This window comes from Lissotriton helveticus, chromosome 2_2 (assembly GCF_964261635.1).
Source record: "Lissotriton helveticus chromosome 2_2, aLisHel1.1, whole genome shotgun sequence".
Classification (NCBI taxonomy): Eukaryota; Metazoa; Chordata; class Amphibia; order Caudata; family Salamandridae; genus Lissotriton; species Lissotriton helveticus.
The window spans coordinates 246,301,616-246,326,250 of record NC_136060.1 but is presented as its reverse complement, the minus strand read 5'-3'; the positions used below and the strand labels follow the sequence as shown (position 1 = coordinate 246,326,250).

Genomic DNA, 24,635 nt, shown 5'->3' with positions numbered 1-24,635 from the left:
ATCTACATGCAGATCTCGCTATTCAGCCCTGTGCTGACTCACCCTGTCTCCTGGAATCCCCCAGCCCCTGTCATTCAAATTCCAGACAAGGAATACACAATGTATAAATCAAAGAGTATTTGTCTCATGGCAGGTCAAAATGTCTGTTGGAAAGTGGATTATTAGTAGGGGCAAATGTATATCTGCCGCTGGCAATAAGGCCACTAACACATTATAGGGCTCAGAAATAGGTCTTAGAAAATTATTCCCATGCTCAACCCTCAGTAGCTTGACTGCGAGCAGGCCGGCCGGCTTAACTTCAAAAACAGGTATGTAAAGCATTTAACAACACAAGTTCAGTACATAATTAAGACACAATGCACAATACAAATCCAACACCAACTTATAGAAATAGGAAATACTTATATCTTTAAAATGGCACCAAAACGACAATAATCCAATGCAGGGAACCAGAGATATGAATTTTTAAAGATTTAGCATTATATAGCACATAGAAACATATAGCGCCTTATGGGGACATCTAGTCCCGATAGACTGGGTCAAAGTCAAAGTTTGCGGCCGACCGCGATGGAACCCTGCAGGACTACCCCCTGCGGTAGGTCTCGGTCAAAGTTTTTACCTTCTGACTTAGAAACTTTTCTATAGCTTTTCTTCCCGGGGTCTCGCGAAGCTCTCAGCCAGTCTGGATTCGGTGAGGGTTTGCCAGATTGCCTTGCGACAAGCTCCCGGTCAAACTTATGGAAGTCTGACCTCTGGAGCATTCCGGCGGGACAAACCAAGGATCCAGGCCGGCTCGCGGTTGAAGGCAGGTGGCTTGGCTCTCGCGGTTGCTCCCGGTCACCTTTTCTTCTTTTGGACTTAGAAACTTTTACAGAGCTTTTTCCCGCGGGGCCCTTCGATGCTCTTCACTAGGCCATATTTGGTGAGGGTTCGCCGGCCTTGGATTTCTCCTACTCCCGGTCAAATTCTGGAAGTTGGACCTACAGAGCTTTTTAGCTGAACAAACCTGGACGGCAAGCCGAGTCGCGGTTGAAGGCAGGCGGCTTGGCTGCTCAGGTTGAGTTGGTCCACTTATGGAGCTCTTTCCCAAAGTTGCACCAAACTTCTGGAACTTCTTCTTGAAGTTTCCCAAAGGGTCCCAAAGTGTCTCACACTTACTCCAATAGTCTGGAAGCTCCAAGATGGCCCCAGAAAGTTGAGAAACTTCAGTTCCCACAATCCACTTGGACAAAACCCTTACACATCCACTGGTAGTTCTCCAGGTTGAGAAATCTTGGTGGTGATGTTCCAAGTGAGCTCTGTTAACCTGTATCTTGAAGGGAATTCACTCTTTAGTCCATTTACAGCAAGGTAGTCCACATGGCTGTAGTTCTAGATGGTGCAGAAGGTGCAATCTTCAGAGTGCAGGCCTTAGTGATTGCAGATCAAACTCCTCAGCATGGCCCTTCTTGCTCTCCTAGGTTTCGAGCAGCGGATCTGAGAGGCTCTGCCCCTCTTAGATACTTATTCCAAGTTCAATTGGTCAAGCAGGAGGGCAGTCCTGTCCAATGGGGGGGCAGGGTAATGCCCCAAGATATGACCACATCCTTCAGAGTGTGGCACTATTTTGTCCCATAGTGCACCAGTTCTTCCAAATTCATCATGGCTGATTTTCCAGCAGGGAGAGAAAAGCTGGTTGAACACACTTGAACACACACCTAGGATGGCTAATCTCCATAGTCTCTCCCCCTTGCTGCTGCTCATTCCTTCCTTAAGCCTAGCTAGCATCTGGCTGGGCTCAAAAGAGTAGAGCTATAAATTACACTAGTCTCGTCCCCTTCCATTGAAGTCCATTGTTTACGACTCCTGCCCCTGCTCTGGCATTCCTGTGTAACAGAACACTGCTCTCCCAGCAGAGCTGGTTAACCCCCATGAATCTTTATCATCTCTTCAAAGGAGCCTGGCTAATCCACTTAATCAGGACAGACCTCTGTAACGCTGAATCTGGGCTTATAGACAAGAAAGTCTTATACCTTCTTGCCTGTACATCTTAGGAGAAATTGTATCATTCTCCCAGCAGGAGTTATTAGTTAATAACTGCTTGCAATGTTAACCTATGTGGCAGGGGATTTGCAAGGGGAAAATGACTTGGGCCATTTTTTCAGCACCAGGGCTTATAAAACATATTTTGTAAGTAATCTGCCTATATCTACAGGACCCCCTCCCCTGGAGACTTTAGGTGTTCTGAATACATCAAAATATTGCAGATCCGCCCTCCACAGTGCTCCTAGCACCAAAGTCGATTTTGTGTAGCACTTTATCACAATGTGAAATGTGCCATTTCACTTACCGCAGGGCATATAAGGCTCGATTTTATAAGGGTCCTCCTTATAAATACCCGACCCCCATCCCTGGGACACCTAGGGGAGACCCTGGTGGTACCTAATATGCAAAAACATTGTAGGTTATCCATTTTAAGGTCCCCAAACACCAAAGTTGAGTTTGGGCACAATTTACGTTTTAAAAGCAGTCCTGCAACACAGAGCAGAAAGGGCTGCTGGCCTCTAAACTGCCATGCCCTATTATATACTAGAGACTTGGAGGTAGTTTCAATACCCCTGCCCTTTTATGTACTAGGGACTTAGAGGGTAGGTCATGCCAATCACAGGGGCACCCCAACCCTTAGTGTAACCTAGTGTATGTAGGTGTTTTCACTGTATTCTAAGTGTCTCTTTCAGCATAGCTCTGACCCTGGGCCTGGTTAGGCAGAGCCCGGTGTCAGTCAGTCAGTTACCACCAGTACCAGTCAGCAAAACGTTGGGGGGTGCCCAGGGCAAAGAATGACTTTGCAACAATGTCTATCTGCTCTTTATTCCATAGGAAGCCTGGGAGTCGCTACATACTGCAGCTCAAAAAAAGGACTCTGCGGCCTTCTGGAAGATCTTAACCCCTTCCATGCGCGTGACGGAACCATTCCGTCATGAGTCATGGTTGGGCTGTGCTGATGACGGAATGGTTCCGTCACGACCACGCCCGCGATTGGAATGTCCAGCACAGACCTGGAATTACTGCTGCACGCATGTGGTTAAGGAACTCGCCTCTGTGTGGGGGTGGAGGACCTTCCATTGAGATTGCAATCTCAGAAAAGGACTGGATAACCCACTTTTCTGCATTATACAATGGTCGAGCCACCGATGGGCAGCCATCTCAGGGTCCCCTCTGCGTACACAATGGCATCCTTCATATAATGCTTGACGAAAGGGTATTGGCTCTTGCCTGTAGCAAGGGGGGCAAGGCTCCCAGCCCTGATGGAGTGCCACTTGATTTGTTCAAGTCTAATGTCCAGCATTGGGCCCCACTATTAACCCAGATGGTCAACGCCAGTGACTGTACCACCTTCCAGAAGACTTGGATGGAGTCCATCATTGTCCCTATATCCAAGAAGGGAAATCTTCAAGATCCTGGTTGTTATAGACCAATTTCCCTTCTTGATTCCATGGTGAAGGTGGTAGGTTGAGTTGTTCTGCAGCGACTACAGGACTGGGCAATAAAAAATAATGTCCTTTCCGATCTCCAGTATGGGTTGGGCTTGGGAACCCTGGAACAGAGTTTAAACCTGGCAATGATCGTCTGGAAATACACAAGAGCCAAACAAGGGAGACTATACTTAGTCTTTGTTGATTTGACCGCAGCATTTGACTCTAATCCATGCGAGGTTATGGGGAACTCTTGCCGGCCTTGGTGTGGATCCTAATATTATTGCCTTCCTGCACTGGTTTTACAAGGGAGCTTCTGCCAGTGTAAGATACGGGGTGGACGGCCAGTGCACAGCAGGATTTCCTGTTAGAAGAGGGCTCAGGCAGGGCTGCATCCTGGCCCCCTTTCTTTTTAATTTATACATCATTGGTCTTGCTGAGGCACTCCTTAAGAGCGGGCATGACTTTCCCCAAGTAGGTGGGAGACCTATACCCGAACTCCTCTATGCAGATGATGCCGTTTTATTGGCACGTACAGTTTGTTGCAAAGGGTCCTGACCAGTTTTAACACCTTTATGCTTGACTTGGGCCTCAAGATTAATCTTTCCAAAACTTTTATAATGAACTGTGCTACTGGAACCCGGAACACTACGGGCCAGGACATCAATCTGGATAGTAGGAAGCTTGCAACTACAACTACTTTTTCGTATTTCGGTGGCCTCTTCAGCCATAATAACACATGGTCCCGAGCAATTGAGCAGAAAAAAATACTGGGTTTTAGTAGATCAACCAGCGCTTTGGCTACTTTTGCAAAGAGACTGGGAAAGAAGCCGCCCGGTGAACTCTTGCAAATTTACAAGGCCCAGTGCACCGCAGCAGCGCTATACGGGGCAGGGGTATGGGGCGTTGCCAACTGCCTTCCCTTACAAACTGTGGAAAATGCATTTCTCCGGTATATCCTTTCTGTTCCTCCTGGCACGTCCTCCTTTGTGTGCCATGAGGAGTTGGGCCTCCCCTATCTAGCAGATCTTATTAAACTGGAACCGAGGCGTGGCCAGGCGCCGACGGAGATGGCCGCCTAGCTCCGGAGCTCTGCCGGGACGACTGCTGTCCCCGAAGAAATCCGCATTAAATCCTGGCCGGAGCGCTCTCAGCTAAGCGCACCGGCCCCCAGACCAGTTCCGCGGCTGATCCGATTTTTGAACGGCGAGCGCACTCCCTGCGGAGACGAAACGCCGCAGCGTTCGTCTTGCGGGCGGGCTCGCGGTCGCGGCCGGAGCCTGGACTCGGAGCGGCCCTAAATCGAGGCCCCGGCTTGCGGCCTACACATCGACGGCCGGAGTCGGGCCAAATCTCCGCTATTCCGGAGGGGGGTGGCCCCGAGCTGCACATCGCTTGGACTAGCATGGCTCCCGCACACCGGCACTAAGGAGAGGCGGAGAGCCCGACGCAGACGCCGTGACGGCCTGGGTCTGCGGCGCTGCCTGCTGCCGAGTGCCACCGGCCATCGACCAAACTCCGGAGGTGAGCGCAAGAAATCCGGAGGGGGCCCGCAGTGCCGGCCGCTGTGAGGGGGAACCCGCCAACCCGGCCCACGGCCAGGCTTCCACACATAGTGCCACCATCTGAGGGGGGGCCGATCGCCCTCAGGCCGCACCGGGGGTGATCTCGCAGGGCCCAGCCGGGCAGCCTAACGCGGAGCAATACAGTCCCCAGCACGCTCCTGGACTGAATACGTGTAACGGCCTACCTGAACGGCCGAACTTAATTACCGAGGGGAGCAAGTGGGCCGGACGGCTACAGCAGGCCGGAGCTGTGGGATCCTCCAGTGTAAAGGCCAGACTCCTGCACAACTGATATACACCTGCCCGGAACAGAGGTGACCGTCGCCGACTGTTGGCCACGGGAGAAGGGGCCCTGATCCACCATGAGGCCCAAAGCGGTAGTCCCGACCCAAACAAATAAACTTGACAAGTACGCGGTGGCTACAGGACCCGCGCAGTCGGGAGCAAGGGGAGGAGGCACCTCGGACGCAACCGAACCCTCACTGACGTCCATCATGGCCGCAATCCAGACGCTCGGCACCACTCTGGAATCCAAGATGGACAAAGTCACGATTGAAGTCAATCTGCTGCGTACTGACCTGGGCAAGACCACTGAAAGGTCCAAGGCCAACAAAACTGACATAGCGACGCTCCAGGCCTCCTCAAAGCAACTGGAAGGCCGGGTAAATGAACTCGTCCACCGACACCGGCTAATGGCTCTGAGACTCGAGGACCAGGAAGGACGGGCCAGGCGCAGTAACATTCGCGTCGTAGGTGTGCCGGAGGATTCGGAGAAGCAAAGCACGGAGCTGTTCTTGGAGGACCTCATCCTGCACCATCTTCGGCCGAAGCGGCTCTCCAAGTTTTTCACCATCGAGAGGGCCCATCGAGCCCTGCTCCCCAAGCCCAAGCCTGGCGCCCCGCCCCGCACGATCATCGCGAAAATACTAAATTACCGTGACCGGGATGCCATCCTCCAGGCGGCCAGGCAGCAGGGGGACCTGCAGTATGAGGGGACCACCATTAGATTCTTCCCGGACTTCACCTTGCAGGTTCAGCAGGAGCGTCGCTCTTTCATGGGGGTGAAGGCAGCACTCAGAGAGCGAGGAATCAAATACATGATGTTCTATCCCGCTAAGCTCAAGATCATATTTGGTGGTAAATCCCGCTTCTTCACCTCGCCGGAGACGGTCCAGGAGTGGCTCGACGAGCAGGCGCCGGAGGCACAGACAACGCAGAATCGAGACGTCTGGAGAGAACCGGGGGCCCCCTCCCCCGGTCGGCAGATGGGGGAGCTGCTGGGGGCGAACAGAGCCAAAGGTCGTGGCGCTCCAGATCCAACAGTCCTCGTTGGGACTCCCCTCATGACAACGCAGCACGGTGAGACGCCGAACAGCATCTACCAGCCACTTGCCCATGACTGCGCTGGCATCCACAGCGGTAAGACTCCTACACTGCTTTGGGGTGCGGGCACACCTACCCGTGACTATTGTATTACTGGGCTGAACGCCGCATCTCCATAGACTGAAGGGACTTCCATGTCGGGGACACGGGAAGGGCGGCTGGAGTTGGGCCTGGCACACGTGCCTACTACCAGAGTTCCTCGGGGGGGAAGTGGTTTACTCTCTCCGGGGTGGGATGGGGACGACAGGCGCTCTGCTAATTGGGGTTGTGGGTAGTTCGAAGCCTACGGAGCAGGGGGCAGGGTGGGGGGCTAGTTCATTGTGGGGGGGGGTTCTACGGACCGAGAAAGGGATTGTGCAACATTGTTCCGTACATGATTATTCTGTTTGCTTCACATATTACTGTTGGGAGGGCAATTGGGGGGGGGGGAGTGTTTTATGGTCATGTGTAGTTCTTACTGTCGGACTTGGCCCGAGCGCCGGAAGGCGGCCACAGTTTACCTCACACAGTCACGGTTATGGCTAGACGCTGGGAAAAAAACCTCAAGATCCTGAGCTGGAACGTGAATGGGCTTGGAGATAAACTCAAGCGCACCATAGTCCTCCAGTTCATTAGAAGGCACCAACCTGACGCAGTACTGCTGCAGGAAACCCGCCTCCTGGGAAACACATGTCAGGCCCTCAATAGGTTGGGATACACTCTTGTAGTGCATGCGGGCTTCACGTCAGGCTCCAGGGGGGTGGGGATTTTGATACGCCGGTCACTTCCCATCCACATCACAAACACTGAGTCGGACCCGCAGGGCCGCTTCGCGGTGCTGTCCGGCAGGTGGGAAGGGCAACACCTCAACCTACTGTCGGTATATATCCCGCCAGGCCTCCAAACCCAATCATACGCGGATCTGGGCAAATTGCTCCTCTCTCTTCCCCGCGGTCGTCTCGTGCTGGGGGGAGACTATAATGCTGTTGTGGCGGGCACTTTAGACAGACACCCTCCCAGAGACACACCACAAGGGCAGCAATGGCTGTCCACCTTCCTAGAAGCTTTCGGGCTTACCGATGTCTGGCGGCTGCTGCACCCGACTGACAAACAATATACCTTCTTCTCCGGTCCCCATGGCACATTCTCCAGACTGGACCACATCCTCACCCTACTAACCCAAGACATGACGGTACACGACACGACGCACTTACCGCGTGGCATATCTGACCATTCGCCAGTGCTCGCACACTTCACATTCGGGACTCGGCGAGAGGGTTGTATAGCGCCCATCAGCGCATGGCACCTTAAATCGGAAGAGACTAAGAAGGCGCTCACGAAAGCGATAACCCAGTACTTCGATAGTAATGAAGGGTCTGTGGACTCCCCGGTCATCCTCTGGGAGGCCTTCAAAACGGTGCTCAGGGGGGAGGCTCTGTCACACATAGCTGGGAAACGGAGGGAGAAAGAACGCCAGGTCAGTGCAGTAGAAGCAGACCTGGCGGCCCTTGAACAGGAGGCGAGTACAACCAGAGCGCCTGCTGTGCACCATAGGCTACGGCTCAAAACGGCTGAATACAGAGAACTAGTCACGCAAGACGCTCAAAGGGCAGCCAGACACACGATGGGCAGGATATACGACCAGGGCGATAAGGCCGGGAAACTGATAGCGTGGCTGGAGAAAAAGCAACAGGCCACCAGGGTGGTCCCCGAAATCCTGACGACTGAGGGGGCGACGGTAACAGAACCCCGAGAGATTGTGGCGGAATTTGCGCGGCATTACAGGCAAGTGTACAGCCGGGTCTCGGACCGCCCGGAAGAGGACTCTTTGGCCCTCTTGGCGGACATCCAATTGCCCTGCTTGTCGGAGACGGAAAGAGAATCCCTTGAAAGCCCGCTCGCTCCCTCAGAACTGCAGCGCGCAATTGTAGACCTACGCCCAGGCAAGGCCCTGGGGCCGAACGGCCTTCCGATTGAGCTCTACAAATTGCAACCATACGCCCTCAGTAGGCGCCTTAAGCCCATGTTCGAAGAAAGTCGGGAGTATGGCATCCTGCCCAAAGAACAGCGGCTGGCCACTATTGTGGCGATCCCCAAGGAAGGAAAACCTAGGGACCAGTGTGCCTCCTACCGGCCGATCTCGTTGATCAACGCAGAGCCGAAGATCCTTGCCAAAGCGCTCGCGAATAGACTCCAGCCGGTCCTGGCTACTCTGGTCCATCCGGACCAGTCAGGGTTCATGCCCCGCCGTAATACGGCGCTCAACATCCGCCGCCTGCACGGGGTGCTCGGTCAGAGACATAAACTGCAAGAGGACGCGGTGGTGGTCTCCCTCGACGCCACCATGGCATTCGACACCCTTGAATGGCCGTACATGATCGCAGTGCTGCGCAAACTGGGATTCGGACCAAACTTTATATCGTGGGTGCGCCTCCTCTACACCGAACCTCTGGCCCAGGTGGTCGTGAATGGCAAGGCGTCGGCAGTCTTCACCCTCGAGAGAGGGACCCGACAGGGATGCCCTCTCTCTCCTCTCCTGTTTGCGCTCTCACTCGAGCCTCTCGCGGCCTGGAAAAGGCAGGACGTATACCTCAGAGGTATAGCCTGGACGGAGGAATGGGAAGACAAGATTTCCCTGTACGCCGACGACATCCTCCTGTACCTGTCCAGACCGCGTAGGTCCATCCTGGCGGTGCTTGACATCCTCACCAGTTTCGGCCGCAACTCAGGGTTTAGAATTAATTGGACTAAGTCGCACCTATACGTGCTACGCGGGGACCCCCCAAAACTGCCGGCCACCCGCCCTTTACAAGTGGCAACGGACGGCTTCACATACCTAGGAGTCTTTGTCTCCACTGACAAGACCTTGCTATATGAGCGCAATCTACTCCCTCCCCTCAGACGGCTTCAGCGGGAGGCGAAATCCTGGCAAAATCTTCCACTGTCATTGTTGGGCCGGGCGGCCCTATTTAAAATGGTGGCGTTGCCTAGGTTCCTCTACGCGCTACAGAACTACCCGGACAGAGTGCCCAATGCGTACTTTGTGGCGGTGGAGGGGGCGCAACGTGAACTCCTGTGGGCGGGTGCGCCCAGGATCGGATTGCACAAACTCACACTAGGGTGGTACGATGGTGGGATCGCCCTCCCCGACATCCGAAAATACTACTGGGCAGCACACCTCGCCGCCATTAACCAAGGGACATATAGTAGTGGGGATGACCCCGGATACGGGATGGACAGGTGGCAGCTCCCTGGAGGGAACTACGAGGCCGCGCTCTACTCAGGAGGAGGTACCGACTTACTGGACCGACCCAGCACTCAGTTCAGATTTGGCACACTGCTCACAAAAAGCTGGGATGGTCCAATGTCCTCACCATGTCCACGCCTCTGTGGGCTTCTGAAAGGCTGGGTACACTGGGACGCACCAAAGGGTTCCGCAGCTGGGACCTGATAGGGATTTCGCACATTGGTGACCTATGGGGACCGAAGGGTGTCCATACGTTTGCACATCTACGAGACACATACGACATGGCGCGCACTGAGTACTTCCGATACATACAGGTCCGACATTCACTGCAAGCGAATATCCCGCCAGACACCACCTTGCCCCTGGCCTCTCCACTGGAGGATAGACTACTTGACGGGCACCTTCCAGAACACGCCATCTCCCTCACATATCGTAAACTAATTAACAACCCCCCTGACTCCTTACTTCCTCTTAGAGACAAATGGATCACTGATGGGCTGGAGATAGATGAGGAGGAGTGGTCTCACGCACTAGCCTCACCTAGAGAAGTAGCGATTTCGGCCCGACTAAGGCTAGTCCAACTAAAAATCCTCCATAGAGTCTACATTTCCTGCACTAGGCTGGTGGCGATGGGGAAGGGTGGAGAAGGTCTCTGTAGAAGGGGTTGTGGAGGGAAAGGCACCTTTTTCCACATACTATGGGAGTGTCCAAAGGTGCACCGATACTGGAGGAGAGTGATCCACTGTATGCAGGAGGTTATGGAGGTAGACCTTCGCCCTGAGGCCAAGCAATGCCTCCTAAATATATGGGAACCCACGGACCTGTCATCCAAGGGGAGGGTCTGGGTAACACTTGGACAGATGGTGGCTAAGAGAAACATAGCGAGACTTTGGGGAGCCCCTCATTCCCCGACACTGAGAGAGTGGCAGAGCGACATGGACTGGTGCATGCTGCAAGAAAAGACAGTCTATGAGACAAGAGGTTGCCCCCGCAAATGGAACGATATATGGTCCTGCTGGAATGAATTTAGAGGTAATATCTGTGAACCCCCCCTGGCCACACAGGCTGGACGGGAAGACATAGACTAAGATCCCTAACGAATGGGAAGATCAGATAGCTGTGTTATTGACACTGCGCTCCTGGCGCTGACACTGTGCTGAAGGAGATCTAACTCACTGACCAAGTTTTTTCCTGTTTCTAGGGTATGAGTGGGTGGGGGGGGGAAGGTTTAGAAGTTGGGTTTGTTATGATGCACACTTTGTTCCACTGCACGACATCCTTCAATGCGCTACTTATTCGATGGCACAGGTTGATACTTGCTCCTCTCACACCTCCGTCCTATCGCCACCGGGCCTCAGGGATGCCGGTTTAAGGCTGTGTCTGAATAATTGCGTACTCACTGCAGATTGCAGGGTAGCCGCCGGCCTCCGGGTTGTAGGCGTGCGAAACAGTGTATTGAAGTCAACATCAATAAAAGCAGTTGAACTATAAAAAATAAAAATAAAAAAAAATAAAAACAATAAACTGGAACCAATTCTCCTATGGCATAGGATCGGGATTAGTGAGTAGACCCACTTAAACCGAGATATCCTCCTTGACTGTATTAAATTGGATGGGGCGCTGAAGATACACTGGCTTAGGTTTATTTACAGGTTTATGAACGATGTACACCCTGAGTTTTACTCTAATCCCAATTCTATTGCTCGAGTATCGAGGAAAATCCTGAAGAAAGAGTGCCTCGAACTGTTGGGTTCTGTGAGAATAGCAGATGAGGCTTCTAAACCCACAGTTATCCAACACCAGCTAAGGCTTAGTTCTTTGGGTATGGAACCTTACTTAAATTTTGTCCCAAGTGAACATGATAGAATGTTGTTGACAAGGTTCAGACTGGGCATGGTACACAGACTAGTGACCACGCCAAAAATGAATGATTGGGTAAGAGTGTTACCTTCGTGTTCGTGTGACACCCACTCGTAGTAGTCCACCATTCACGTAGTCTTTTTCTGAACAAGGAAAGTCTGGTTACTTCCCCTTTTAAGACATCAGGGTTTCAGGCAATGCCGCCCAACACTTGTTCGGTTACAACTTTTAGAGAACGAACATGTGGCCTGGAGGGTATCTACTTTTTTGAAGAAGGCCCTGCTGTTGAGGAAAAGCATGTCATTCGAATTCTGGGAGGCTATATTTTAGGTGAATTATTGGGTCCTGAATTATGCTTGGATTTTATGTAAACTAAATTTTAACGTAAGGTGTTTTTGCTATTTTATCCTACCTTTTAACTTGGATATTTTAACTATGAATTTTTATTTTAAACATTAATGATTGTGATATGTGCTTTTATGACTGTAAACTTTCATGGTCGAATAAAGCTTAATTTAATTGAACTTTATTCCATATTGTCCCACGATAGGCCCAATTCACCCACAAAACCAAGACATATGGTCCCTTAGGCTAATGCCTACATTTTGAGTATATTTCCAAGTACCATGTGTGATGATAAAAGCATTTCAACACGCTTTCTGAAATATGGAATGTTAGAAGCGGCTGTCTCTAGTTGGCAGAGGTATACACTTCTGACAAATAGGGACACACCTTTTCCAGTCAGGGCAAGGGGATCACACACTTAGATAACCCCTGCACACCCCCTTGGTAGCTTGACAAAGCAGACAGGCTTATCTCAGAGGCAGTGCGTTAAGCATTTATGACCACATACAGTAATAAAGTGAATACACTACAAATGGACACGACACAGTAGTATTATAAAAATAAGGATTTTTATATAAGGCTTAGCGCAAGACCAAATAACGACAAAAATATACCACAATCTTAATAAATACTCTTGGAAGGAAAAATAACGGTTCAAGCACGGTTTCTTCTTAGCACAAAGTCTTTAGTAACAAAAGCAACTCTTCTTCTTTAAAACACAGTTCTTGGCAACAATGTAACCCACACGGGAGTCACACGACGTCGAGGAAAAGTGAATCCAAAGGTTCGGCGTCGACCGCGAGAAACGCTACGTCAAGCCCGGAGTCGCACAGACCCCCACAACACAGTACCTTGGAAAAGTGAAGCACTCGATGATCAGCGGCGTCGAGATGTCCGGCGTCGCGTCTTCGGCGTCGATCGGGCCTCGGAGTCGGGGCGATCTGCAGCGGCGTCGACCGAAGTCAGGCAGGAGCAGCGCTCACGAGATGAAGCAGGATACGGCGTCGATGTCGATGTTGCAAGAGTGAGCAGCGCTCACGGCGTCGATAGGGCTCGGCGTCGATGCGATCAGCTGCGGCGTCGAGACAGGGTCACTTGGAGCTGGAGCCGAACTCGCTACTCACTGGCGTCGCTACTGGCGTCGATCGGGCCCGGCGGCCAGCGTCGAAGGTGCGGGACACTGGAGCCGTTACTCACGATGTCGAGCTGGATTCGGCGGCGTCCGTCGGCGTCGAGATTGCTGGATTCTTCAGAGGTGCTGGATTTCAGGTTCCAGCAACAAGCACTTTTTAGCAAATAGATGAAGTCCTTTGGCCCTGTGACTTCAACAGGAGGCTGGCACTCTTCCAACCCTTGGAGATTTTCTTTAGCAAGTTTGAGAGTACACACTCAGTTCCTCTCTCCTGGTTCCTTGGCAAAAATAAAGAAGCAACTGCAGGGTTCCCCCAACAAACAGCACTCTGACAGAAGGGGTAGGCAGTCCTTGGATCAGCAGGCTTCTTGTCCTTGGTTCAGGTTTCCTTGTCAGAAGTGATCTTAATTCTTGGTTCAGGGGTCCTTCTCTTATACCCCTTTTTGGCTTTGATCCCTTTGTCCATGCAGGGGAATTTCCCCCCATCTCGGGTTTGTTGTGGGTGTTGCCAGGCCTAGGCACCTGGCCTATTCACTGTGCAGGGCAGAGTCTTCAGCCGCCCAGCAGGAGCGGAGCCAGCATTGTCACTGGCAGGGGCAGGGCCATCAGTTGCCCGGCAGGAGGTGGGGCCAGGAAAGTCCCTGGCAGGCTCAGAGTCATCAGTCGCCTGGCAGGGGGGCGGAGCCAGCATTGTATCAGGCAGGGCAGGCTATCAGGAGCTACTCTTCCCCTACTCTCAATGCAAATGCCCCACTCACCCCACACTGACTCATTCAGACCTCTTGAGCCACCCAGCTCCTGTCACACGCACACCAGAACCAGCAGAGACCGGTAGACAGTTAGGCAAGAAAATAGCTACTTTCTAAAAGTGCTATTTTCAAACACAGAGTCCAAAAACCATCCACACAAACGGATGCGTTATTAAACCCTGAGTTCAGGGATACCAAACTCGACATTGCACCATGCTCCCCAAGCTCGCTAGGATTATAGCATTAATAATCCTGGCAGCCCATTCTAACTGATGGAGAGCAGGTTACCTTACAATAGTGAAAAACGAATATGGCTGTAATTCACTATTAGGACATGCCAACCTTGTCAGGCTTGTCCTACCTTATGCTTACAATGCACCCTGCCCTTGGGCCTACCATAGGGGTGACTAACATGAAGTTAAGGGAAGGTTTAGGGACTGGCAAGTAGGTGTACTTGCGCAGTCTGCGTGACAGTACCAGACTGCATGTGGGTCTAGCAATGGCAGACCTGTAGACATACTTTTACTAGGCCGCTTCTGTGGGTGGCACAACACGTGCTGCAAGCCCACTAGCAGCATTTGTATTTGCAAGCCCTGGCACTCCTGGTGCACTCTACTAGGGACTGACAGTAAACCAAATAAGCCAAACATGGAATCCAATCAATACAGCAATTTCACATAGGGAGCACTTGCACTGTGGCACTGATCAGCAGTGGCACGGTGCCCAAAGTAATATACCAGCAAAAACATCGTAAACAGAGGAGGCAAACAGAAAAAATGGAGGAGAGACTCATGCCAATGATGTCAGGTCTAACACGTGTCCCCTCCAGCTGAAATGTGGGGAGAACTACCCTTACCCTAGGGAGTCCTCATCACTAAGGCGGAAAAATCTGGACAGACCATCAGCATTGGCGTGATCTGTGCCAGGGCGGTGTTCCACCGTGAAGTCCATCCCCTGTAGGGAAATGGACCACCTCAACAGCTTTGGGTTCTCACCCCTCATTTGAATCAACCATCTGAGGGGCCTGTGGTCTGTCTGAACCCGGAAGTGAGTCCCAAACAGGTAGGGTCTTAGCTTCTTCAGCGCCCAGACCACAGCAAATGCTTCTCTCTCTATCGCACTCCACCTCTGTTCCCTGGGAAGTAACCTCCTACTGATGAAGGCTACAGGTAAGTCTCGGCCCTCTTCATTCACCTGAGCTAGAACAGCCCCCACGCCATGCTCTGAAGCGTCCGTCTGGACAACAAATTCTTTAGAAAAGTCGGGTGCCTGGAGTATGGGTGCTGTGCACATTGCAGTTTTCAGGGTGTCAAAGGCCGTCTGACAGGCGTCAGTCCAGATCACAAGTCTTGGCTGCTTCCTGGAAGTCAGCGACGTCAAGGTGTGCACAATGTTACCATAATCCTTGACAAACCTCCTGTAGTAACCCGTGAGACCCAAGAAGGCTCTCACCTGAGTCTGGGTTTTGGGCGGTGCCCACGCCAGGATGGTATCAATCTTGGGTTGCAGGGGGGCCACCTTGCCACTCCCTACTTGGTGCCCCAAGTACACCACTGAACCCTGCCCAATCTGGCACTTACTGGCTTTGATTGTGAGGCCTGCTCTGCGCAGGGCCAACAACACTTCCTGGAGGTGGCGCAAGTGTTCCTCCCAGCTGGCGCTGAACACTGCGATGTCGTCCAGGTAGGCGGCACTGAAATCCTCCAGTCCAGCCAAGACCTGGTTGACCAACCTCTGGAAGGTGGCAGGGGCATTCTTCATCCCAAAGGGCATAACCCGGAACTGGTAGTGCCCATCTGGTGTGGAGAATGCTGACCTCTCTTTTGCCCCATCAGTCAAGGCGATCTGCCAGTACCCAGACGTCAGATCAAACGTGCTAAGGTACCGGGCAGCCCCCAACCGATCTATGAGCTCATCAGCTCTGGGGATGGGGTGCGCGTCAGTCTTGGTGACTAAATTGAGTCCTCGGTAATCCACACAGAACCGAAGTTCCGGTGAAGCACCAGGCGCTGCAGCCTTTGGGACCAAGACCACTGGGCTGGCCCAAGGACTGCTAGAGGACTCAACCACCCCTAAGGCAAACATTTTGGAGACCTCCTCCTTGATGTATGCTCTGACCTTGTCAGTCACTCTGTAAGCCTGTAAGTGCTGTGCCCGGTGCCCACATCATGGACACACCACTGAGTGACACAAGGAATCAAGGAAAACAGATCAGGGAATTGTCCCAACAATTGGCGACAATCCTGCTGCTGTTCAGGGGTCAGTGTGTCAGAGAGGACAACACCATCCACTGACCCATCTTGCTCTTTTGCATACAGGAGGTCAGGAAGAGGCTCACTCTCCTCCTCCATTCCAGCATCTGTAGCTAGGAGCATGCCCACTTCGGACCTTTCTAAGTGGGGCTTTAAACGGTTGACATGCAGGACCCGCAAGGGGTTCCTGGGAGACTCCAAGTCCACCATGTAGGTGACATCGCTCTTTTTCTCCACAACCTTAAATGGTCCAGTCCATCTGTCCTTGAGCGCACAAGGTTCCACAGGGGACATGACCCAAACTTTCTGACCAGGCTGAAGCTCTACCAGAGTGGCCTTCTGGTCGTACCACCGCTTCATCTCTTCCTGGCTGGCCTCCAGATTTGCCTGAGCAAGATCTCTGAAGCGCCTAGTCTGGTTCCTAAAGGCCAGCATGTAACTGTATACATCCTGGGGAGGTTTCCTGGGAGATTGCTCCCAGCCTTCTTTGACCAGACTCAAAGGTCCTCTTACCGGGTGTCCATACAAAAGCTCAAAGGGGCTGAACCCTAGAGACTTCTGTGGCACCTCACGGTAAGCAAACAACAGGCATGGCAAGAGGACGTCCCATTTACGCCTCATTGGTTCTTCAAGACCCATAATCATGCCTTTAAGGGTACGGTTGAATCTTTTAACCAACCCATTACCTTGAGGGTGGTAAGGAGTGGTGAACTTGTAGGTTACCCCACACTCCTTCCACAGAGACTTCATATAGTTGGAAATGAAGTTGGTGCCCCGGTCTGACACCACCTCTCTGGGGAACCCCATTCGGGAGAAAACACCCATCAGTGCCCGTCCCACCACGGGGGCCGTCACCGTTCTGAGAGGGATGGCTTCCGGGTACCGTGTGGCATGGTCCACCAAGACCAGGATGAACCTGTTGCCCATGGCTGTCTTGGGGTCCAGGGGCCCAACAATGTCAATCCCCACCTGGTCAAAGGGGGTACTGACCAGGGGAAAAGGTTGGAGGGGAGCCTTCTGCTTCCGCCCACTTTTCCCACTTGCCTGGCAAGTTTGACAGGTCTTGCAATGGATATCTGTATCCCTTCTCATCTGAGGCCAATAAAAATGGGTGACAAGCCTGTCATAGGTCTTGTCCTGCCCCAGATGTCCAGCTAACGGAACGTCATGAGCCAAACCCAGTAGGAAGGCTCTGAAGCGCTGGGGTACCACCAGCACACGGGCTGACCCAGGCTCAGCAGCCTTAGGCTCGCTATACAGGAGATCGTTCTCCCAGTAGACCAAATGTGACCCTGACTGATCACCTGAGGTTTGGGCTGAGGCCTGCTGCCTCATACCCACAAGAGAAGGGCACACTTTCTGTTCTGCACAGAATTCCTCCCTGGAGGGACCACCATCCTGCTGCCAGTGGGTCAGCTCGGGTAGGTCTCCCAGTTCAGCAACTTGTTCCCCTGTGGGCTCCAGGGCATCCTCCTCAGGGTCTACCTCCTCCTGGACCACGGGAACTATGGGGGCCGGTTTTCCGCGCCTCCTGCCTCTTCTCTTCACAGCTGGGTCCTGGGCCATACTTTCAGGCTCCAGGACCCCATCAACACCCTTACTTGCTGTCATCGATCGAGTGGTTGCACACACCCACTCTGGCACACCCAACATTTTCAAATGTGTCTCCCTCTCCACCTTAGCCCAAGGGGAGTTTTCCAAATCATTGCCCAGGAGACAATCAACAGGCATGGCGGGCCTTACAGCAACTTGAAGAGTACCTGAAACTCCCCCCCATTCAAAGGGAACCTGAGCTACCTCACACTCTCTCTGGGAGTTGTCAGCAGCTATCACAGGGTAGAATGCGTGGGGAACAACCTGCTCTCTGGACACCAAGTGACACTTGACAGCTGTCACACTCGCTCCGGTGTCTCTGAGAGCTTCCACTCTATGGCCATTAATGGTCACCCACTGCCTATATTTCTTAGTGTTACTAGGCAGAGGGGGTGGAGGGACCAATTCCATGTCTCCTAGAGAGACCAGGGACATCTCTGCGGGACCCGCCCCACCATGGGCAACCATCTCCTCCCCTCCCAGGGCTACACTCGCCAACTGACGGGGGGCGGCACGGGGTGGTGTACTAGAGTTCTTCAAGGGACACTGGGGATCATAAAAACGGTGTCCCACCTGCTTACAAGCGAAGCAGGTCATTGGGCCCCTACGAACAGGTTTACCTGTCGGGCCTCTGATTTCTTATCTGGGGGAGGCTGGGAACCCTTCCCTTGGTTCCCTTGGAGATTACTTTGGGGCCCTTTCTGGAACTCCCTCTGTTTGCCCTTGTCCCCCCCACTCTTCTGCTGGGGACCCTGCCCACCTTTGGCTGAGTCTCCCACTGGACCCTTGTGGACCCTGGTACTGACCCAGCGGTCCGCCTCCTCAGCAAGTTTTCTAGGGTTAGATATCTTGCTATCAATAAGGTGCTGGCGCAGCTCTGGAAAACAGTTATTAGACAAGTGCTCCCAAGCAAACAAATCATAAAGAGCATCATAACTTTCCACTTTGCTGCCCTTTACCCAACCATCCATGGCTCTGCAAAAAAATGACACATATTCAACCCACGTAGTACCAGGCAACTTCTTACATTCTCTAAAGGCCTGTCTGTACTTTTCTGGGGTTAGGCCATACCTTAACATTAAAGCATCCTTCATATGAGTATAAGACATCCTATCCTCAACAGGCATGTCTAACAGGGTATCTCTTCCCTCATTCACAAAGCGACCCCACAACCCCGCTCCCCAATCCTTCTCAGGGACCCGGTGGGCCAACAATGCTAACTCATATGCTTTAAACCATTGACCAATATCTTCATTCTTCTGAAAATCTTTGATCACATCTTTAGGAAAATAAAACCTACTTTCTGCAGGCACAGATGGGATGCTGCCACCAGAGGGATTCAATTCTAACTCTTTAGCTTTGAGCTCCAACTCCCTCAACCTGGTATCACGCTCCAAAGCTAACTTCTCTCTTTCAAACTCTAACCTTTTGATCTCCAAATCAGCTTCTCTTCTGCCTCTTGCATTTTCTAACTCCAACTGCCCATCTATCTTAAGTTTTGCCATTTCCATGTTGTATGCTCTCTCCTTCGCCCTTTCTTCTCTTTCTTCAGGAGAAAGACCTTTGGAGGAAACACTGCTGCCAGGAGGGGATGGGGGCCTATTCACTGGCACCCTCTCTTCCCCTTCCCCTTCCTCTGTCGGTACCACCACCGGATCAGAGGGATCTCTGGCCTCTAACCAGGCCACCAATGCTTTGAGATAATCTTCTTTCCTTGAGATGCCTGGGGTAGGAACTTTCAACTGCTTGCAAAAGGATTTCAGCTTCTTTAACGGATAGTCGTTTATCTTACTCCTATCAAATTCCTCCACAACAACAGGGGTAGTGCTTCCAGCATCACTCATGGTCAAAACTGGCAGTTCAAAAATCAAGCTTCAGGAAAGCGGAGAACAAAAATAGGATATCCAACCAAGTAGATTGTGAATGCGCTATGGTCTGCTTTCACTAGGTAGCGCACACTAATCACTGCACATGGGTCGAAAATGCAAAGTTCAAATCCTCACCGCTGACCCACCAATGTTAGAAGCGGCTGTCTCTAGTTGGCAGAGGTATACACTTCTGACAAATAGGGACACACCTTTTCCAGTCAGGGCAAGGGGATCACACACTTAGATAACCCCATGCTCACCCCCTTGGTAGCTTGACAAAGCAGACAGGCTTATCTCAGAGGCAGTGCGTTAAGCATTTATGACCACATACAGTAATAAAGTGAATACACTACAAATGGACACGACACAGTAGTATTATAAGAATAAGGATTTTTATATAAGGCTTAGCGCAAGACCAAATAACGACAAAAATATACCACAATCTTAATAAATACTCTTGGAAGGAAAAATAACGGTTCAAGCACGGTTTCTTCTTAGCACAAAGTCTTTAGTAACAAAAGCAACTCTTCTTCTTTAAAACACAGTTCTTGGCAACAATGTAACCCACACGGGAGTCACACGACGTCGAGGAAAAGTTAATCCAAAGGTTCGGCGTCGACCGCGAGAAACGCTACGTCGAGCCCGGAGTCGCACAGACCCCCACAACACAGTACCTTGGAAAAGTGAAGCACTCGATGATCAGCGGCGTCGAGATGTCCGGTGTCGCGTCTTCGGCGTCGATCGGGCCTCGGAGTCGGGGCGATCTGCAGCGGCGTCGACCGAAGTCAGGCAGGAGCAGCGCTCACGAGATGAAGCAGGATACGGCGTCGATGTCGATGTTGCAAGAGTGAGCAGCACTCACGGCGTCGATAGGGCTCGGCGTCGATGCGATCAGCTGCGGCGTCGACACAGGGTCACTTGGAGCTGGAGCCGAACTCGCTACTCACTGGCGTCGCTACTGGTGTCGATCGGGCCCGGCGGCCGGCGTCGAAGGTGCGGGACACTGGAGCCGTTACTCACGATGTCGAGCTGGATTCGGCGGCGTCTGTCGGCGTCGAGATTGCTGGATTCTTCAGAGGTGCTGGATTTCAGGTTCCAGCAACAAGCACTTTTTAGCAAATAGATGAAGTCCTTTGGCCCTGTGACTTCAACAGGAGGCTGGCACTCTTCCAACCCTTGGAGATTTTCTTTAGCAACTTTGAGAGTACACACTCAGTTCGTCTCTCCTGGTTCCTTGGCAAAAATAAAGAAGCAACTGCAGGGTTCCCCCAACAAACAGCACTCTGGCAGAAGGGGTAGGCATTCCTTGGATCAGCAGGCTTCTTGTCCTTGGTTCAGGTTTCCTTGTCAGAAGTGATCTAAATTCTTGGTTATGGGGTCCTTCTCTTATACCCCTTTTTGGCTTTGATCCCTTTGTCCATGCAGGGGAATTTCCCCCCTTCTCGGGTTTGTTGTGGGTGTTGCCAGGCCTAGGCACCTGGCCTATTCACTGTGCAGGGCAGAGTCTTCAGCCGCCCAGCAGGAGCGGAGCCAGTATTGTCACTGGCAGGGGCAGGGCCATCAGTTGCCCGGCAGGAGGTGGGGCCAGGAAAGTCCCTGGCAGGCTCAGAGTCATCAGTCGCCTGGCAGGGGGGTGGAGCCAGCATTGTATCAGGCAGGGCAGGCTATCAGGAGCTACTCTTCCCCTACTCTCAATGCAAATGCCCCACTCACCCCACACTGACTCATTCAGACCTCTGGAGCCACCCAGCTCCTGTCACACGCACACCAGAACCAGCAGAGACCGGTAGACAGTTAGACAAGAAAATAGCTACTTTCTAAAAGTGCTATTTTCAAACACAGAGTCCAAAAACCATCCACACAAACGGATGCGTTATTAAACCCTGAGTTCAGGGATACCAAACTCGACATTGCACCATGCTCCCCGAGCTCGCTAGGATTATAGCATTAATAATCCTGGCAGCCCATTCTAACTGATGGAGAGCAGGTTACCTTACAATAGTGAAAAACGAATATGGCTGTAATTCACTATTAGGACATGCCAACCTTGTCAGGCTTGTCCTACCTTATGCTTACAATGCACCCTGCCCTTGGGCCTACCATAGGGGTGACTAACATGAAGTTAAGGGAAGGTTTAGGGACTGGCAAGTAGGTGTACTTGCGCAGTCTGCGTGACAGTACCAGACTGCACGTGGGTCTAGCAATGGCAGACCTGTAGACATACTTTTACTAGGCCGCTTCTGTGGGTGGCACAACACGTGCTGCAAGCCCACTAGCAGCATTTGTATTTACAAGCCCTGGCACTCCTGGTGCACTCTACTAGGGACTGACAGTAAACCAAATAAGCCAAACATGGAATCCAATCAATACAGCAATTTCACATAGGGAGCACTTGCACTGTGGCACTGATCAGCAGTGGCACGGTGCCCAAAGTAATATACCAGCAAAAACATCGTAAACAGAGGAGGCAAACAGAAAAAATGGAGGAGAGACTCATGCCAATGATGTCAGGTCTAACATGGAACGTTTGCAGAATTCCAGGTTACGCCATGGAAAAGACTTTTTACATACAAAAATGCAAGTGTACATTTTTGTACACATACATTTATTACCAACGCATATAAATATAACGGCCTTCTCTTTATTTCTTCATGTAAGTTATTTGCCTGTGGAGAATCTGTGGCATTTGGTGCAGATCCATGAGCTGCACACAACCCAGAATATTGTCAAACATTGTCATCTTTCCTTTGAAATGGCAGGCACTGACAATGAGGATCTGCAAATTTGCCCGTGTGTAGATTACACTTATAACAGTGGGATATCCACTAAACCTGTATCCACAGTCCTCCATGTTAGTCATGGGTTCCCATCAGAAGGTGATGAGTGTTGGTGTTGCAGTGATGATGAACACTCACCAAACTTTAACTATTCACAAGCTTTTAGAATCATGTTTTTCTCAGCTCTAACTTTGCACCTACTTCGAGTAGGGGGAATGTGTTGCAGTGAGTGTGGTAAAGAGCACCTACACAATTCTGTTTTTCAGGGCAAGTGGAGAAAAGGATTTCTTCAAGTTTTCCACTTGAAGATTAACATTGGAAAATACAGGGAATATGTAATTGCCAGGGGTTAGGCCTGACTGATTTGCAACAGGATATCTGTAGTTGCATAGTACTTTTATGGATCATAAACAATCGAAGGGCAATAATCAAATCGTATCTGTATGCCTTCTACTGAGGAGACCTTTTATTTTTTTGTAAATCCGGCTTTCTGCGTCATCTTGTACGAAGAACAAGAATAAAAGGTCGGATTTTTTAGGTAAGTTTAGCTCCTTTTTTTTAATCAAATAGTATTTTAAACAATACAGGCCAAATTCTGTATCCTGGAACATGCATTATTTGGCATCCTTATGACTGATTTATTATATGAAAAAACCCATATGCCGATTGAAGCAGATTCTGCCAACCCAGTAATGTTTAGTAACTCTATTGCAATTTTAAAATGTCATAAAGCTTTTTAATGTTAATATCTGACGAAACCGCAATCCTGATAACAATGTTATGATACAGAATTACGTATTCATTTTTAACTCGTTTCAGGATAGGGATATTACTTCCGTCATTTAGGACTAAATAAGTAACATGCTCTTTTTTTCTCTATATTTTAAATCATTTATATGTTTGTAAACTACTGATACCTGATTTGCATCATGACATCATTGTTATGGTTTTAATTAACTTAAACAATAAAGTATTGATTGATTGATTGACTGATTTATTTCGTTGCTGAAATGTTTTGCCAGCTTCTCGATTTAAAGTGTAATGTAGCTGTTTGTTATGTTTAGTTGCCCCGCTCTGTTTCCTGTACAACGAGCCTTCGAAGTTGTATCAGGTGTTCCGAGAGATGTATGTGCGCTTCTTCTTTCGTCTGCATTCCATCTCCTCTCATCGATCTGTAAGTTTATGAGGACAAGAAATTCTTTTTTCAGCTTATTGTACTAAAACTGTATTGTAACATGTATTTTATTTGTACTCGTTTTTGTTTATAAAGATGATGTAAATTCGTAGATTTTCCATATAGATACTAGACAGTGTTTAATTAAAATTCCAACAAATGCAGTCATTCAGACGTTCTCAAAAATCATACTTCCTATGTTATGTAAGCAATCTTTGTTCTTTTTCGACGCTTTGCTCCGATTCACAAATCTGTTTACACTCGTAGATGTTCCCTATGAGAGTATAAACTATCAGCTTGTAAATTGAAGAACCGGATTTACAGGATTGTGAATGCAGAGGTGAATTGCATGTCCCCAGATGGAGATATCTGCCTAGTTTGCAGATATTTCCATTTGAGTAAGGGGAGCTAAAGGATGGACAGGGGAGGTGGCCGTGCAAATGTTTTGTACCGTCATACTTTATGAGTATTCACATAACGGTTATAGTGTCAGCTGGTTGGGAACAGGGGTGGGGGAAGTGGGGGCGGTTAGGGAACAAAGTAAAAAAAAGAGAAGAAAACTTACCTGGAGATCACTTTTGCAGCCACCGCGTCCTCTCCAGCAGGAAGCACCGAGCCTCCCAGAATCCCCTGACCAATCACAAAACTGTTGGTCTGAGTGCCGTGGTTCGGTGCTCAGACAGGGACTTTGAGGCTTGGCATGTTCTCCACTAAAGCTGTATATTATATCCTGTGAATAACATGCACAGTGCGCATGAAGGTTTGGCCGGCCCGAGACAGCTGACCAAACCTTCATGAACACTTTAGGTGCTGCAACCACTACTCCTCCAGTCTCAACATCAGGGGAGGCCGGCCCTGCTCTGTCCTATCAACAGGGCTGCCCTGCAGTGCAACTGCTATAGTAAAAATAAAATGATCATAACAGACGGCCGTTTGCATTTTATCTTTACTTTACCCTGCTTTAAAGCAGTGGGGCGACACCTTAGCGGAGGAGCCGCCCCTGACTTTTATAGGTAGTTTCTCAAACAAAATGCACACTACACAAAGACCTTCAACCAAATGGAAATATGTCCTTATAACCACCATGTTTTCTTTTGTGTACTAGAAGATATTTTTCTAAAGGGAAAATCATTTTCAATGTTGATGAAATAAAGAAAAAATTGAAATTCCAACCTCCTTCCTTCATTAAACCGAAAGTGTTGGATTTTCTGGCATAGTCCAGTAAATATATTCCTGACAGTGATTTCCAGACCATT

At 50.6% G+C, this 24,635-nt stretch overlaps 1 protein-coding gene across 2 annotated transcripts in view; it reads left to right on the top strand.

Annotated features, from left to right (window-relative positions):
• TBC1D19 (TBC1 domain family member 19) overlaps positions 1–24,635 on the top strand; it is a 1,159,927-nt gene that overhangs the window by 949,495 nt on the left and 185,797 nt on the right. For both annotated transcript variants that reach the window (XM_078678973.1, XM_078678974.1), the window contains one exon: positions 23,270–23,379. In XM_078678973.1, the coding sequence (XP_078535099.1) occupies positions 23,270–23,379 (110 nt within the window). The remainder of the gene's footprint in view (positions 1–23,269; positions 23,380–24,635) is intronic.